Source organism: Corvus brachyrhynchos, unplaced genomic scaffold (genome assembly GCF_000691975.1).
Source record: "Corvus brachyrhynchos isolate BGI_N302 unplaced genomic scaffold, ASM69197v1 scaffold101, whole genome shotgun sequence".
Taxonomy (NCBI): domain Eukaryota; kingdom Metazoa; phylum Chordata; class Aves; order Passeriformes; family Corvidae; genus Corvus; species Corvus brachyrhynchos.
Genome location: NW_008237239.1, coordinates 2,110,459 through 2,126,373, shown reverse-complemented (window position 1 = coordinate 2,126,373; position 15,915 = coordinate 2,110,459). Strand labels below are relative to the sequence as shown.

Here is a 15,915-nt window from a genome sequence, read left to right as displayed (position 1 = left end):
GCAGGAATGTACAAAGGAATAAGCACTACAATAAAACAGATCTCTTCAACACTGGCTGGAGGCTGGGCAGAGAGAAGTGGCCTCTAGTCCCCAGCATGGTGGAACCAAGCCCGGCAGGACATCCATCAAGCATGGAAGGGATTTGCCATCTCCCTGGGACATTCCTGGGATACTGCGTTTACAAAACCATTCAGGCTGGCATCTGACTGAGGAAAACGCCCCAGTCAAAACAGAAAAGGATGGGCCCAGTACAGAGCTGGACAGGGGAACATCCAAAGGGGAAGCACATCCAAAATCCAGGCTGAGCAGGCAGCTTGGTTAATCCACCATGGTGGATTAACTTTTGCACCAATGCACAGAAGAGGCTTCAAGCCTGCAAACACCATGATTAACTTCCCAGCACTTCTTCAGCCCAGCCTTCTCTGAAATGGCTTCTAACCAAAGACAGTTGTCTGAATGAAAAGGATAGCCAGTACTATCCCAGCTATTTTCAGTCCTGGGGATCCTCTGGCTTCGAATAAATTTCGTAACAACGAGTTCAGTGGGTAAATCATGGCATAGGTAACATGTTGCATATTTTGAGTAAGCTGCCTTCCAGTTTCATTGCATCTTCCACAGTTTTGAGGCCAGAACAGCGTTACCCAGATTCACCTCCCCTGGACGAGTGACAATTTGCCATGTGGACAGCCCCAGTCTTTCTGCTGCCCATCTTGTGAAGCTCTGCTTCCATCAACTGCTTAGATGCCCTACACACTGAGCTCACCTGATCCCTCCTCAAAAGGAGACCTTCCAGCCCCTCAGCTCCCTCACATTTGCCTGCACCTTTCTGGTAATGAGCTTTCCAGAGCTCTCCATTTCACTCCATAGGGCTTGGAATCATGCCAGAGAGGCTGATCTCTCTCACATTTTTAATAACTCACTAATAAAAAGTGCAGTAAAAATTACGCACAAATTGGTTCTTTTTCTGCTAAAAAGCAAGCTGAACGTGAACTTCTTCAGAGAGAATGTTACCAACATGCAAGACATCCCAAAGAGATGCTAAGAGATCTAGATAACCACATCCTGTTACTTAAATCATTTCCAGTAATGGCCTAGTGAAAGTGACAATCTTCCAAATGCTGGAAGTCAATGTTTCAGCTTTTTAGAACTTCACATGGCAACCTGAAAGCCTCAGAAAGTGAATGAATGCTCTGCCTCTCAATTACATCCTTGAAGGAAGCCACTAACAAGAGATGGAGGTTTAAAAAGCAGCAGCAAGGAAAGGTCCAAACATCCACTTCCAGGAAGAGGAGGAGGACTCATAGGAGCATTTCCATTTTATGATTGTATTGTTGCCAGCTTCAAAGAAGGAATAGCAAACCAAACAGCTGGAGTTTCTTTTGAAGCGGATTATAAAGACCAGAATCATGTCATTACTTTTAAACCCCAATCTCTTCATATTATTCTAGGAGTTTTGCAGGAACAGCTAGGACAGCACTGTTCAGAAAAACACTCTGCAAAAGCCTAGAAATGGCACATTTTCTGTCTCCAGTCCTATCTGTCCACTCCTCCTCTCATATTTCTCTGATGAACAGGGAGAAGACCCCACATGCATACATGATGAAATACAAATAATCCTTGCCAAGCTGTACGGATACTACACACTCTGATGACTGCCTCTGCCAGAAAATACAATGAGCCTGGGAGCATCCTTTGTGCTCCTAGATGCAAGGAACAAACAGAAAAATCTCAGATCTTGTCTTTTGGGGTTGGGGAGTGAAAGGAAATTAGGAAATATAAACAGATACAATATCCAAGCCACCAAGTCATGCTCCTTTGCCATCAGGGCATAATAACCCAACACATTTGATAAACTCTGAAAACACCAAACAGCATTTGACTTGCAGAATTTTGTACTCCTAAAGGATGCTCATTTCTGAGTTTCATTTTAAACCTATCACGTCTCAGAAGGCCCCTGTGCCTGGGGAGTTGAAAGGATGAAGTGAAATACTACATGCATGGCAATATAAGATTAATGAAGGGCGAGACTGCAGGAGTGGAAGAGACCCGCCAAACCAGTCAGTGCACTCACCACACCCTGGCCCCAAACAGCTCCCCAGCACATCACAACATCTCAAGCATGGCTTCACCAGCCTGGAAGAGCTACCCAGAGCTCTCAGTCTCCATGTAAACTGAGCAGACTCTAATTCAACAGACAAGCATCAATTTTAGATAAAGATCTGTAAGTAAAAAATGAAAGCGGTATAAGCACAGAGATATTGCCATCTCCCCGAGGCTGCGGGGCAGAAATCCTGACAGCTGGGCACTAGAAACCAGGAATAGCAAATTAACACTGATTTACGAGCTTTCTGTTTCCAGAGTGGAATCCAAATCAGTCCAGGGGCTGAGCCTTACAAGCACTTGTCTTTAATCAGTACAAACACTTTATAAAGGATCATTATTTATACCTTGTATTGCCTTAGTGTTTTTTCCCCTACCACCCCCTAAGAAATGCCTTGCAGAGCTGCAATCCCAGCTGACAGTTTATCTGGGATTCAGAGAACAGGATACAGAAAACAGGATAAACAAGGATTTGCAGACTACTTTTAGAAAGTCCTCCTTGACAGCACTAAAAAAACAGCAGCAAGTAAAAAAGAAAAGAGCAAAAGGAAATAATAAGCAAGAGTACCAATAACATAGTGGAGGGAAGAGCAGAGTTCACTCTAAGCACAGCAGCAATATCTGTAAGTATTAAATAAAAGTAGAATACAATCAAAATAGTCACAGGGATCCCACAATTCCCACCCACAACCCCTTTGTGTTCCTATACAAGGATTTCCTCACTGTACAACACGCATTCTGCACCTTGCTGCACATGGAGCAGCACTGAAAAGCAGCACCCAAGAAGATGCCCAAGCAGAGTTTGCCTCAAACATCATCAGGGATTGCAGGAACTGAACATGCCAGCACTGCTTCTCCTTGTACAGAACAGAAATCAGTAACTTAAGGGGTCTGTGTGACCCCCAAAGACATAAAACCAAAGCTTTTTTCACACATAAATAGGGTGAGGGCTTTAGCCTTCTTTAACAAGAAACAATAATTTGGCTGGGGCACCAGTTTCTTTTAACAAAAATGTTTGCCTTTTTTTTTTTTTTTTTTGGAACAATGATAGTTAAGGTTAAATGCTTTCCTTCCTTAGCTGTAGACAGTGACCCATTCAGCCTCAGAGGAGCAGAGAAAGGCACTATTTCAAGGGATGCTGTGAATGCATAATTGACAGAAAATCAAGTCCTGCAGCTCCTACTGCTGGGAAAAATTATAGAGCAGGGGGGACAGGACCCTGCAGGCCCTATGAAGTTCAAACATTTGCTGAGAAGGAAAATCAGGCCTCCAACCTTCAGAAAATAATCTGCTGCTTATGTACAAAAGCCCACAAGTTAAAGCAAAAGCAATATCTGAAATCAGCTGTTCCGGAAACACCACAACACTGAGTAAGCAGGTGTTTTACTACAAAAAATACCTTACCCTAATTTCAAATTCTTGTCTTATAGCAACTTGCCCAAATGTAATTTCAAGCCTCTAAGAAAGTTACAGTTAGTACTGCAGCTCTATAAACCTTGTCTCATTGAACCAAGCTTCTCTGCTGTCAGCTTTCAAGGGTTTTAATTTTCTGCTGCAATTTCTACACACTCAAGACTAACCAGTTTCAAAAAGCTAGAAACCATCACTTTCTATTTTAATAGCTGAAGACTTCCCACACTGTCCTGCCTAAATAAGGTTTCTTTCTTCTCGTGAGATCCTTGATTGTACACAAAGAGACTTGAAATAGCCCATTTAATGCCAATGCTCATGCATTTGTGGATTAAAGTCATAATAAACTGTTTGAATAGTCTATCTATCACAAAGCACAGGCTACAGTCTCTCACCTGGTAATTTCTGCAATGTTCTGCTACATTTTGGTAAACTACGGGGTCTCTTCTAGAAACATAGTGTTGGGTTTCTAAACACAGACTCCAGCAGATCAAAATACTACCCTATCACTGCACTACCTCAGCAGTGAAATCCAATTATGATTAAAAACACGCCTTTCTCAGCAAGTTCCACCTCAGCCACTGGGTCTGCTTATACCATCTTTCATCTAAAGTCTAATACCCTCAAAATTCCACTTCTGCCTAGGAATTTGCAGAACACAGTCCAGCTATGAACTTTGCCTTGGTAATTACACTTTTCTCACTTCTCAAAAAGCCAGACCAAATGAATTCCTTTATTACCCTTCCTTTAATCCTTTCTAACCTTTCAACCATTTCCCACCTGTGATGGTGGTGTAAGTGGTGCCAAGACATTTCATTAAACTCTGAATTGTGATCTGTCTTACCTGCCATTCAATGGCCAGTGGCAGATCGCAACACTTAGTTGCCAATAACCCAGCAACTCTTCCATGACCCATTACCCACTATTTCCTAAGGCCATGAAATGGAAAGGTTTCCGTATAACCAAAATCAAACTGGCTTGAGGTACAGGAATTGGTACTTCTTACTAAACCCACCCCCCAGCAACAGGAAGAAACTTAAATAATGTCTTTTGGCTTAACAATAATTACAGCAGCTAAAGCAAAATTGCACCTTAATAAAACCACTAATTTTTAATATTCGTTATTAGTTCAGCATGAGAAAAAAATCTCAGGCCTTTGGAACTGGTGGTGAATAAATGAAAGGGGTGATCCCAAAGTAATATCAGTGGGGACATTATTTGTCCCATAAACTATGAAGATATTTTAGAAGGGCTGTAAAGCTAAGCTATAGCAACTGACAGAAGATGTAATTATACAAGCAGCTGCACTCCAAATTTTGTCGGGATCTGCAATTTCCTGCAATTAGGGAGGAATGTATGCATCTCCAATCTTATGCATTTTAAAGCAAGACATTCACCATCAGAATGCTCCTGGTGCACCTACTGTCATTCCAACACAAACTCACAGGGAAGCCATGGAGAAGCTGGTTACCTATCTTATCTAGGAATAGATGTTATAACTACAAATACAGTTCTAATGCCCAGAACGCACACAGCTGCATCTGAGGAGAAGAGCTGCCACAGCCTGGCAGGGCACTGCTGCTCCCTGCTTCAATTAAACATCAGATACTGCAAAGCACTTCCTAAGCCTTCAGATCAGCATCCACACTGTTCTCTCCAATGGAAAGATGGTGAGGAAGCACAGTAATGAAAAGTTAGATGCTAATTAAAGCATTTGACTCAGATAATTTAATAAAAAGGAGTGACCTGATCTTGTCAGAACAGATAACAGATTTTCTTAGGGTTTGCTTGGTTTGTTTTGGGAGCTTTTTACTTTGGTTTTTCTTTAAGATAATCCAATGGGTCTGTACTTAAGACTCATGTCTCTAAATTCATTGATGGGAGTCAGAAAAGTCAATTTAGCTTAAGATAAAGGAAAAGGATACAGGATGAAGAAAAGAGGAGAGAACAACATTAATATTTTTCAGAGTCTTTACCAGAAAAATACAAATACCCCTCCAAATATCAGTACGAAAGCACACAACTGATAAAAGCATTGCCTGTGTGCTGAGCCTACAAATAACTACGACAGGGGCAAAGCCAAGGGGAAATGAATCCTGTTAGGCCTGAGAGCAGCTGAACTCTGTGAGAGCTGCACAGTGAACCCATGTGACAGAGCTGCTCAGGGTCAGGGCTGCACCCAGCTCTCCTCCTGCCATGGAGCTTCACTCCCTGAAGAGATGCATCGAGGCAGCTCCTCCAAGGACAGCCCTTGGGACGGATCCCTAAAGGACATACCTGAGGCAAGCAGCTCAGAACTCAGGCAGCTATGCTGAAAGCCTCATGACATCCATCCCTCTTCCACAGAGCTATAAAAAAGTATCCTTGCTCAGGGGACACCTTAGCACTCTCTAAAACTCCCCAAGAGGAGGTTGCAGCTGGGTGGGGATCAGCCTCTTCTCCCAGGTAACAAGCGATAGAACAAGAGGAAACAGCCTCAAGCCTGGGGGCGTCTGTGTTGGATACCAGGAAAAATTTCTTCACAGAAAGGGTTGTCAAACACTGGAACAGGCTGCCCAGGAAAGTGGCTGAGTCACCATCCCCAAAGAATTTAAAAGACATGTAGATGTGGCATTAAGTGACATAGTTTAGTGGTAGATTTGGCAATGCTGGATTTGACTCCGTGATCTTAGCAGGTTTTTTCAATCTAAATGAGTCTATGATTCCAAGATTCTGTTCCATAATATTTTCTGTACTCTCTGTTTCTGATTTTTTGGCATATGAAATTCGCTTCCCAGTGGTAACTTCTGAGAAGAACAACTGAACTCAAAGAAAAAAACAAATAGGAGTCAAAAATGTAATTATACTACTGCAGCAACTCTGCAGATCCAGACAAGGACAGATCTTAAAATAATAAATGATCTTCAAAGAAATTTCTGCACCACCTCTGCTCACCTGAAGAGGATGCCAGCACAAAAAGAGCAGACATGAAACTTCAGCAAGAGCATCCAAGCTGATCAGAATCCCTGTGCTCTGGAGCCAGGAGCTCACCTGAACCTCTTCAGCTCCTTCCCAAGAAGATATGCAAGCCTGCCCCTTGGGACAGTCTCTACTCTGAGGAAGTGGGACAGCTCCTAGCAGGATCATCAAACCTGCAGACTTTACCAGCAACTACACTGAGACACAACCCAGACTTGTGAAATTCTGAATGCACACCACAGGAAGTAAGAGGGAAAAAAACCCCTATTTTCTTCTCCAAATTAGAAATCTTGAGCATTTACAGTAATTTAAAAAGTTCCATTCTACCATTCCAGCCTTTCATAACTCATTTCTTTCTAACTATAGTTTTATCTCTAGACTTTCCCAAATCTTTGAATTCAATTAGAAGATCACAGAAATTAAAGTAGGAATAGGCACATACTGAAAATATATGATATGAAAACCAGAATATGCCAGTGTAAGTAATTTAGACACTTGCAAAAAGGCTGCAGTGCTACTCTGAAAAAGACCCTGACAACTACAAATTACAAAGGAAGGCAACAGACAAGTATTGCTTTGGATAATAAATTGCTCACTTACTTTTCAATTTGTTCTACCAAACTTTTATCTTGGGCAGCGGAGACAAACACTGATGACAGATCATCTCAGATCTAAGTGGCCTGCAGAAGCTTGGAGGGTCCCACTCTGCTTTTAGAATACTTTTATCACTGTGCAACATGAAAGCAGCCACTTCAGAATGAGTGCTGCTTGTGCCTTGCACCTCTCTATATTATCCTGCTTCAAGAGAACAGGATGTGAAACTTAAAATTCAAGCAGTGGGGTCCTTGTATAGATAGCCAGCAAAAGGCATGTTGATACAAACCACTCCTAAAATATAGAGATGAGAGGAAGGTACTACCACCTAGTCATATAAATTTTCAGAAAAGGGTTTTTCTTATCCAAGAATTACAAATAAAAAGAAAACAAAAAAATCCCCCCATGACTTATAGGGAATTTTTTCACCTCCAAACTGGTTTCATTTCCAGTTAGAAAATACTCCCTTGTCCCTTCCAGGGGCTTTGTATGACCACTGCAGAATCCCCCAGCACCCAGCCCTGTACTCTTCTCCCTGCTTTTAGGGAAGGCAGGAGTCATGCATCCAGAGCAGTAAAGGTCATTCCAGCAACACAGCCTATCCACAACTATGGCACGAGGAAAATGAACTTTAACTCCCAGGTAGAGATTTTCTACAGGAAACATTTTCAGAGTTTCAGTGCAGACATTTTCTAAAGCCACTACTCTTCAGATGCATTCAGCAGTGTCTATTATCTCACAATCTGAGGGTGAGTAGCAGCTGTAGGTGGATGTGAGGCTGCTTGGGTGGCCCCTGTGACTCTTGCCGCAGTTAAAGGCCAGGCCCTGCAAAGGGAGACAATCAAACAGCTCTCAGGGCTTACAGAGAGCCAGTAAAATGAAGCAAAATGATGAGTTTGGAGCTCAGAAGCGTACTAAAGCTTTATTTAGATGCATTTCTGGCTGGAGAGAAGATATGTGACAACACTAAATTACAGGTTTACTTTTATGTCAGCTCTTCTACAAGCACAAGGGACAAAGACAGAAACAAGGTGGATACTTTATTCTCTTATGATCAAGTAACCTTGATTTCAGGCAGACAACTGAGAGAACAAGGCCAAGGTTTCAAGAAAAAAGGAAACAAAGTTAAGCTTTGAATGCATGAATGCAAATAATCCTTCTAAAAGCACCTCTGTCAACTCACCAAAAAAAACCCAAAAAACCCCAAGCAGTGCTGCAAAGCACTCAATGACCCCAGCTCCCGCTGGCAGAGGGGGAACCCATCCCCACAGTCTGCCTAGAGCTGCAAAGCAAGCCAAGCACCTCCTGGAAGTTACTGTCCCCAAAACCCACTCTGAAAGGTTCAGTAAAACACACTAATAGTGTTTCAGGGAGAGCTATCTAAAATACAGCCTCTGGCTGTGGTGTTTAACATGGCCTCTGTCAGCCAGAATTAGCTATGACCCCACGGTGCTACCCTTGTGGAGGACAACATGTGTTGTAGTGGCTCACCACTGGCAAGACAAAATCCAGCAACCTTGTGGCTTCTGGTACCTCAAATCCCACCCTCAGCCTCCAAGCTTTTCAAAAGATAGTGGTGCTGGGACCTGTGCTTCCATATCTTGTACATCTGAGCCCTGCAGACATTCCTAGTCTTCATCCTTGTTTTATTCGGTGCTTTAACTGTGAGAACCTAAGTGCTACACTTATTTCTTTAAAATGCACTAAAACATTTACAGTGGCTACAAAACACATTCTCTCGTTGCAATGGGGTTTTTTTACACTTTATCATTAAATAAAGCTCATCTAAAATTTATTGGAGTATAATTCTCCAGCTGCATTTATTACATGTTTCATTGCCTTGGTCAGTATCCAACATCTTCATAAATAATGCAAGTAAAATATTAACACTGGTTATTTATTATACTTTAACTGATCCTCTCACCTAAGCAAACATTTTGGCAAAGGAAGGGAAAGCAGCACCTTCTGGGAAGCAAGAAAAACTTTCACCCACGCACACCTAAACCCCAGAGTTCTGCACACAGAACAGGAGACGGCACTCAAGTTTTTAATGTTCCACTCCTCCCTAAGGAGCTGGAGTCTTTTAGCATACATAAGCCCCATGAAAAATGTCAGGCTAGGTAATTTATTTTCAGTTACAGTTTTTGTGTGTGTTTGAAATCAGTTTGCTGATTTAGCCACTGGTACATGGAGTGCCTCTGTGTCTCAGGCAGCTCGGCACTCATTCAGCAATCTGCACAGTGAGTTGCATCTGCAAACGAAGAATAAATACTTATCTTTCCAACCCTTTGTATGCTGCAAGCTTAACATTGACTATTCAAGTCTGGCCAGCCTACACAGAGTTCTCAGAAGCAAGCAAGAGTCTTTCAGAAAATCTCCCAGCTCTGCTTACGTGCAGTAACTTTCCTCATGCACACCAGCCCTAAACCAGGGTAACTTGGGACTTCAGGTCTAAAGCAGATTTTAGATCCTGCTGTCAAAAGGAGAACTAGATGCACAGGCATGATTCCTTTCCCCCTTCCATCACAAGAGAGAGCACACTGCCTTCCATGAACAATCACTTGGATCTCTACATGCACTTACCAGAAACAAGCAGCCTCGGATCTCCTGCTAGGAATATTGATGAGTGAGAAATAAACCAGTGCAAGAAAATACAAGAGCAAAGAGTGAATATAAAGATCAGGATTTACTTCCTACTGTTTACAGCAGATTCATGTTTTCTAATAGCCTAAATCTGCCAGAGCCACGGCAATTCCATCAGCAGCAAATTAAATCCTACATTTAACTAAATAAGAACTGCACATAAGAGCCAGTAGACTTGTCCCTCCTTGCCGTCCTCCTGCCCACGTCCTCCACTGCTCCCTTTGATGGATGTTTTGGTTGATCTCTGTGGGTTTCCTCCCCCTTCCCAAACATCTGGGCCCAGCCAACCATGCACTTCCAAAAGCTGCTCTTGTGGTCTTGCTAGTTCTTCAATTTCTTTTCGCATGAGGAGCTCCACTGACAGCTGCTCAGTGCTCCAGATGGAGGTTTGCAAATACAAAGTGCAACACAGAAGCGTTCTGGGACCAGGAAAGGGAATATGCTGACTGAGGAAATACACCAGCACTGAACCATTCCCTACCACCCCTCCACTTCCTCCACCCCAGACAGCATGGATAATTAACTGCTCACTACACTAACATCTTCATATTAGCAAAAAGCCCAGGGAACTAGAATAAACAGCAGCAACAGCAAAGATGAAATGGGAACAGTGTGCTCACAAAAAAAAAAAAAAAGAAAAAGAAAAGGTGGTTTTGACAAGCCTCAGAGAGTTCTTCAGGAAGAGCCCAGCTCTCTTCGCCACAAATCCCTGATTTAAGGCAACAGAAACACAACCCAGCCCTGCACCAGTGCAGGAAGGAACTGAGCCCACTGGGAGCCAGTCCAGCCCCACCAGTGCTCCTCACCATTCCCATGGTGCAGAAAGCAACAAGAATTCACATTTTCCTAGCAGTGGGGACCCACAGCTCCTCATCCCCTCTCCAATCATTATAAGGCATACAGAAAATCTTTGGAAGTGCATTTATCTAAGTAGGTACAATTCAAGTCAATTTTGGTAAGAAAAACAAAAAAACTCAACCACAACCAGAAGGATATAGGACTATGTTCCAGCATCAGCTTCTGGAGCTGCTCCCCTGCTTCAGATTTTGAAGACTTAAATCAAAAGTAATCAAAAACCATTTAGTCTTTTATAAATGTAAGAACCTTAGAAGAAAGAGCTCTCTTTTTAGACTCTACAAGGTCTGCAGCAGTGTGCTGTGATGAGCTGGCAGTGGCAAAATGTTGAAGTGAAATCACAGAACTCTTGGGATGGAGTGAAAGTCTCTCTATGTTTCAGTCCCTACCACCTTCACCTGATCGGGTGCCCCAGGCCATTCCTGCAACCCCTGCACCCGCCCTGTCCCCAGAAAGAGAAAACAAAACGTCCCCGTCCCATACAGCCCCTCCCCAACACACTTGAATTCAAAGGGCATCTCTTCTGACACAGGGCAGCCCTGCATCCTCCCATCCCTACCTGGGAGACAGGTGCAAGGGTTTGGGAGGGTTAGGGATTATTGAATGGAGGGGAGAAGATGGATCAGGAGAAAAACACAGAAACAAACACAGAATGTAGGTTTCAGTGCTCTCCCACTGTGATTAAGGAGGTCTGGTATGGGCCAGGGATTCCAGTCTCGCCTGGGTACTCAGACACACCACTGGCCAAGCACACAAGCACAGCCACCAGTATTTCTGGGGAGAATTGGTGTGTGGAAAGAGCATGTTCCAGCTCAGATTAATGGCTCTAAGCCTTTCTGCTCTGTGCCTCAGAGATGTATGCATGAGCAAGCTCCATCCCATCACACCACCATCTCAAAGGAGTCTGGCTTGCTTTTAAATGCAAGAGAACACAGAGGGTCCCAGGATACAATATCCCAAGTTTCAACAAACGCTCAGAATGGTACAAGCATTTACGTGATGAAAACTGAAACGATTACCATGTGGAGTCAAATACTCTGCATTCCAGCTTTGTGGATGCCAAATGTTTTAACACAGACTGAAATCAAATCCTCCCCTCTAATAGAGGAGCAGGTAACAAAATATTCAGAAACGAAAAAGCAAACAAACAAGTTCTCTTCTGGGATTAGGAGATTTCATCTTTTACAGTTAAGTTTGTTTCTGAGAGGAGAAATGTTCTTAAAGCTTAACCATTTCCCTCCCCTTTTTGATCATTTCCAGATCCCCAAAATGTCACCAAAGAAATGATTATTTGCCCAGTACTGCAAAGAAAAGAGCAAAGCTAACAAAGAAAGCCCCATATTCAGATCACACCTCTGTCATATGCCTTTTCTCCTCCAAGATACTGAACACACTGCTGCCTAGAGATGGGTAGCAGTTAAAATGTCCTATTAATCAGGGTTTCACAAATCACCCAAATCCCACGGCAACATTCAAATGTCTTCTAGTGAATGTCCTTGAAAGGTGAAATGGTTTCACGGTCATTCCAAGCACACAACCAAAGAAACAGCTGAGGGTAAGTAGAAACAAACAAGAGAATAAGGAAATGAAAAATGAAACAAAAGAAAATAAGTTAAATAATTTTCTTAATTTTAAGAGACTTAAGATTGATAGTTTTAACTACCAGAATCACAGTGTGCAAATGATCAAACTTGCAACAAATAGATTCATTGCCCCTGAAACCACATCTTGAATTGTAAGTAGTTATGCTTAGTGGTGCAAACCAGGCATCGTGGCATAGCAATGACTTTAACACACCTGAAACACTTCTACACAGTCCAAAATAAATAAATGAATCAACTGCAGGCTTTCCGAAATGAAAGACGCTTCAACAGGTTTTCAAGCCCAATCCACAGCCTTAGAGCAGGTCAAGTAATTTCCTTTAGGTTCACCCTTCATGAAAACCAAGGAGCATCAGAAGAACAGTAAAAAATGCTTCCTCCTGCTCCATTGTGATACCCCTCTTCAATCTCTCCTCTTCTTGTGCAAGGAGCCCAGTAAGTACCCTCAGAGAAACCCTTTCACAGCTTGGGTCATCACTGCATCCCCTCCCTGTTCCTTTCCAGCTCAAACACTTTTTTTTAAATTTATGAATGGGACTAGCACCACACATCGCATTCCAGAAACAGACAGGAGTATTTTAAGTTTTGCTTTTTTCTGCTTCCCTAACAGTTTTAGAATCCAGTTTACTATTTCTGACCGCTGACCTTTCCACAGAGCTCATTCACATGCCATGACGATCCGAAGAAACACATGTAAAATTACGATGCTCCCTTCAGACGCGTTAGCCTGGATTTACCTCCACACAGTTGTAGCTGACGTTTTACCACTCAGCACAAGGACCCTCAATAATCCTTTGCTGTTGTCCTTCACGTCCTTTCAGGGATTCGATCTCCTCCCTCCACGTGGGCACCTCGCCATGCAGCTCCTTTCCCAGAGCTGAGGGTGGCTCCCAGGCCTGGGAGGCTCCACCAGTGACCACCTCCACAAACCCATCCCAGCCGCCTCCTCCCGGCTTCCTGCTCTGCTGTTTGCTCAAGGCAGAGAGGGAAGACAATCACATGGGCAGTTTATTTTTGCTGAGAATCTTTTCAGGGCCTTGATCAAATACCATTTGCAAATGCGATTAAGCAGCATCAATCCAGCTGCCCCTGCCCACATGCTCACTGGTCCCTTCAGAGAGCTCCAACAGATTTCAGAGTCATGATTCCTCTCTGCAGGAACTGTGCTGTCTCTTCCCCAGTATATCATGTTTCATCATGTGCTCTCAATTGTGCTGTTCAGAACAGTTTCTACCCAGTTGCCTGGCACAGATATCAGGCCTACTGGCAACAACAGACACAAACACTCTGCAGATTATCAGGTTCTTTGTGAAATACAAGGTAGTGGACATAAGAGCTGTAATAAACTGTGCTGTCCCTCAGCTGGGCATGACTGTAAGAGCCAAGATAATTTCCAGATGTCTCAGTACTGCAAGATACAAAGTTAGTGATAATGACTTCAGCTACCCTGTATCTTCTCTTTGTTTGATTAAAGAAATAATATAGAAGGAAAGATTTGATAAGCTTATTTCTCCAGGGAAAAGAAGGGGTCAGAAACATACAATTGATAGAGGAGCCTGCATTCAGCAAGCATCCTGGCTGTGGGAAAAAAAGACAGACCACAGGAAGAAAGCATCACGCAAGCAGCAACACTATGCAAAGCAAGGCTTGATATAAAGAGGATTGATGGAGAGTCATCTGACCCCAAGCATTCCAAAAAAAGCTGTCATGTAGCATTACAAAACAATTCTGTTTCAGGGCATATGTAGAAGAGAAGGCATTTGTAGTAAACCAGCCTTTTAACAACATACTTAAGATGCACTCCATTTATCAAAGTCCCAAACTCATATGACATCCAGAGAATCTCGGAAACACTGGAACATGACCAACTGTCATTCAAATCCGATCAGTGCATCTACTTCAAAGAAGAATCATCAGTTAAATCTTTTTGGACTTAATCCCCAAATGTAAGCATTAAAGAAAAAATCAGTGTGATATTATGTAATACCTAACATCATATTTAACAGCATATATATTGTTACATGTAAGAGAAGTCAGAGCATATCTTGCTTTAGAAATCATGCACTGGAAATTTTATTTTTAGAATTCAAGGTCTGAGCTGTCCCACAATAGTAGTGTCCATTTTGCCCCAGGAACAACAAAATCTGATGATTCTAGAGATCTGCCTAGTCCAGTACCCTGTCACTGACAGTGATCGACAGTAAGTGCCTAGAGAAGACTCTAAGACAAATGTAAATACATGGAGATACTTCCACAGAGCTCAGCCTCCAAAGACTTGTTCTCCCACTAACTCATAAGGTTGCAATTTGTATCTGCATATTTTATGGTTTGATGGATTTCAACTTCCAAGAATGTGTACAACAGATTTCAAATCCACGTACCCTGCTTATATCCACAGTGCCCTGTGGGAAGAAGTTTTGTACTCTGTGTGAAGCCGCAGCTCCTTGTGCCTTCCCTATCCAACTGATCCTAATTAGTTCCTTATGCTTAAGGTAGAAGAGAGCAATTAGCTCTCCACACACTTTTTCCATGCCAGATGCCTTTTGAACTCTTGGGCAAATACTTTTTGATCTGACAACCTGCCATTTTCCATTTTGGCAGCTGATCTACAATCCTGCCTACCAACACTCCAATCTAAAACCACACACTCCTCTCTGTCCTGAAAGAAAAAAAATCAAACACCCTGGGCAAAAAAAAAACCCTCTCCTGAGTTAACACAAAGTGGTGATATAGCAGTTTTGTTACTGCTCTGTCCGTCCCAACTGTTTCTTTCACTTTTTCTCCATCCAGAGGTAACCTATCTGGTATCCTTGTCTCCACCTGATGCCCGGAAAGAATCACTAGTTTTTTATGCCTGCCTCTTCATTGTTCTCCTTGTGCCAGTATGTTGATACTCAGATTCACCTTCTACATCTACATTAACATCTCCTTTATTTATGCCCCACCACCCGCTCTGGGTGCTTCCCAGTGTCTCCCCATCCTTACACAGCAAATACCACGCACACTTCCTTCATATCACCTGCTTTCCTCCACAGCCAGCCTCCCACAGCCAGTCTGTTCTTCCATCAAATCTTGTGCTCAGTCTCTTCCCTCACTTCGCAGGTTTCAAATTCCTCTCATTCCTTCCCCCATCAGACATTTCAAAGACTCCTAATTCAATGAAAGATGATAACTATAACCATTACTGCTGCTTTCAGCCTGCTGCATCCATCCCCTCTGGGGCTGCCATGATTTCCTTCTCTTTCTCTTTTCTCCTCTCCTCTGCACCGCCTATCTTTTGAAGCCTTCCCTTCCAAAAGAACACTTGTTTTGTTTCAGCGCGCTGCCTCTCCGGGACAGATGCCTACTTTGTGTTTGAAAGAGCACTTGCCATGCTGTGGGCATAAACAGATGAGGAACTGCAGATCTGACACCGTGACTGCAGCAAGGTTGACACAGAACAGCAATAGGGAGGCTGTCCTAGGATGGGCCATAGAGAGTGAGATGAAAAATGCAGGATCCTAAAAATCTCCAGTGGACATGAACACCACCCAGAGCCTTACCTTCTCCCACCATGTAGCCTTTCGCTGAGTTACGAGCTGGTGCAGTTGGTCTTGGAGAGCCATTAGATCTCTGGATAATCTGTCCATTTGCCCAGTCAGCTTGTCAGCCCAGGGGCAGCAGGAGGTCACCTCTGGCAGCCTTCTTTTCTCTCCATGAGCGTCCTGGGCCTCCCATGTATTTCCCTCTTCAGCCATATTATCCAACACAGTTT

The 15,915-nt window shown here is 43.1% G+C and overlaps 1 protein-coding gene across 1 annotated transcript in view; it reads right to left on the bottom strand.

The window, feature by feature from the left end:
* Positions 1-15,915, bottom strand: part of CUNH14orf80 (chromosome unknown C14orf80 homolog) — a gene marked incomplete at its 5' end in the record, with an annotated part of 67,915 nt that overhangs the window by 5,290 nt on the left and 46,710 nt on the right. Inside the window, one exon of the mRNA XM_017729579.1 lies at positions 15,704-15,915. Within this exon, the coding sequence (XP_017585068.1) occupies positions 15,704-15,915 (212 nt within the window). The remainder of the gene's footprint in view (positions 1-15,703) is intronic.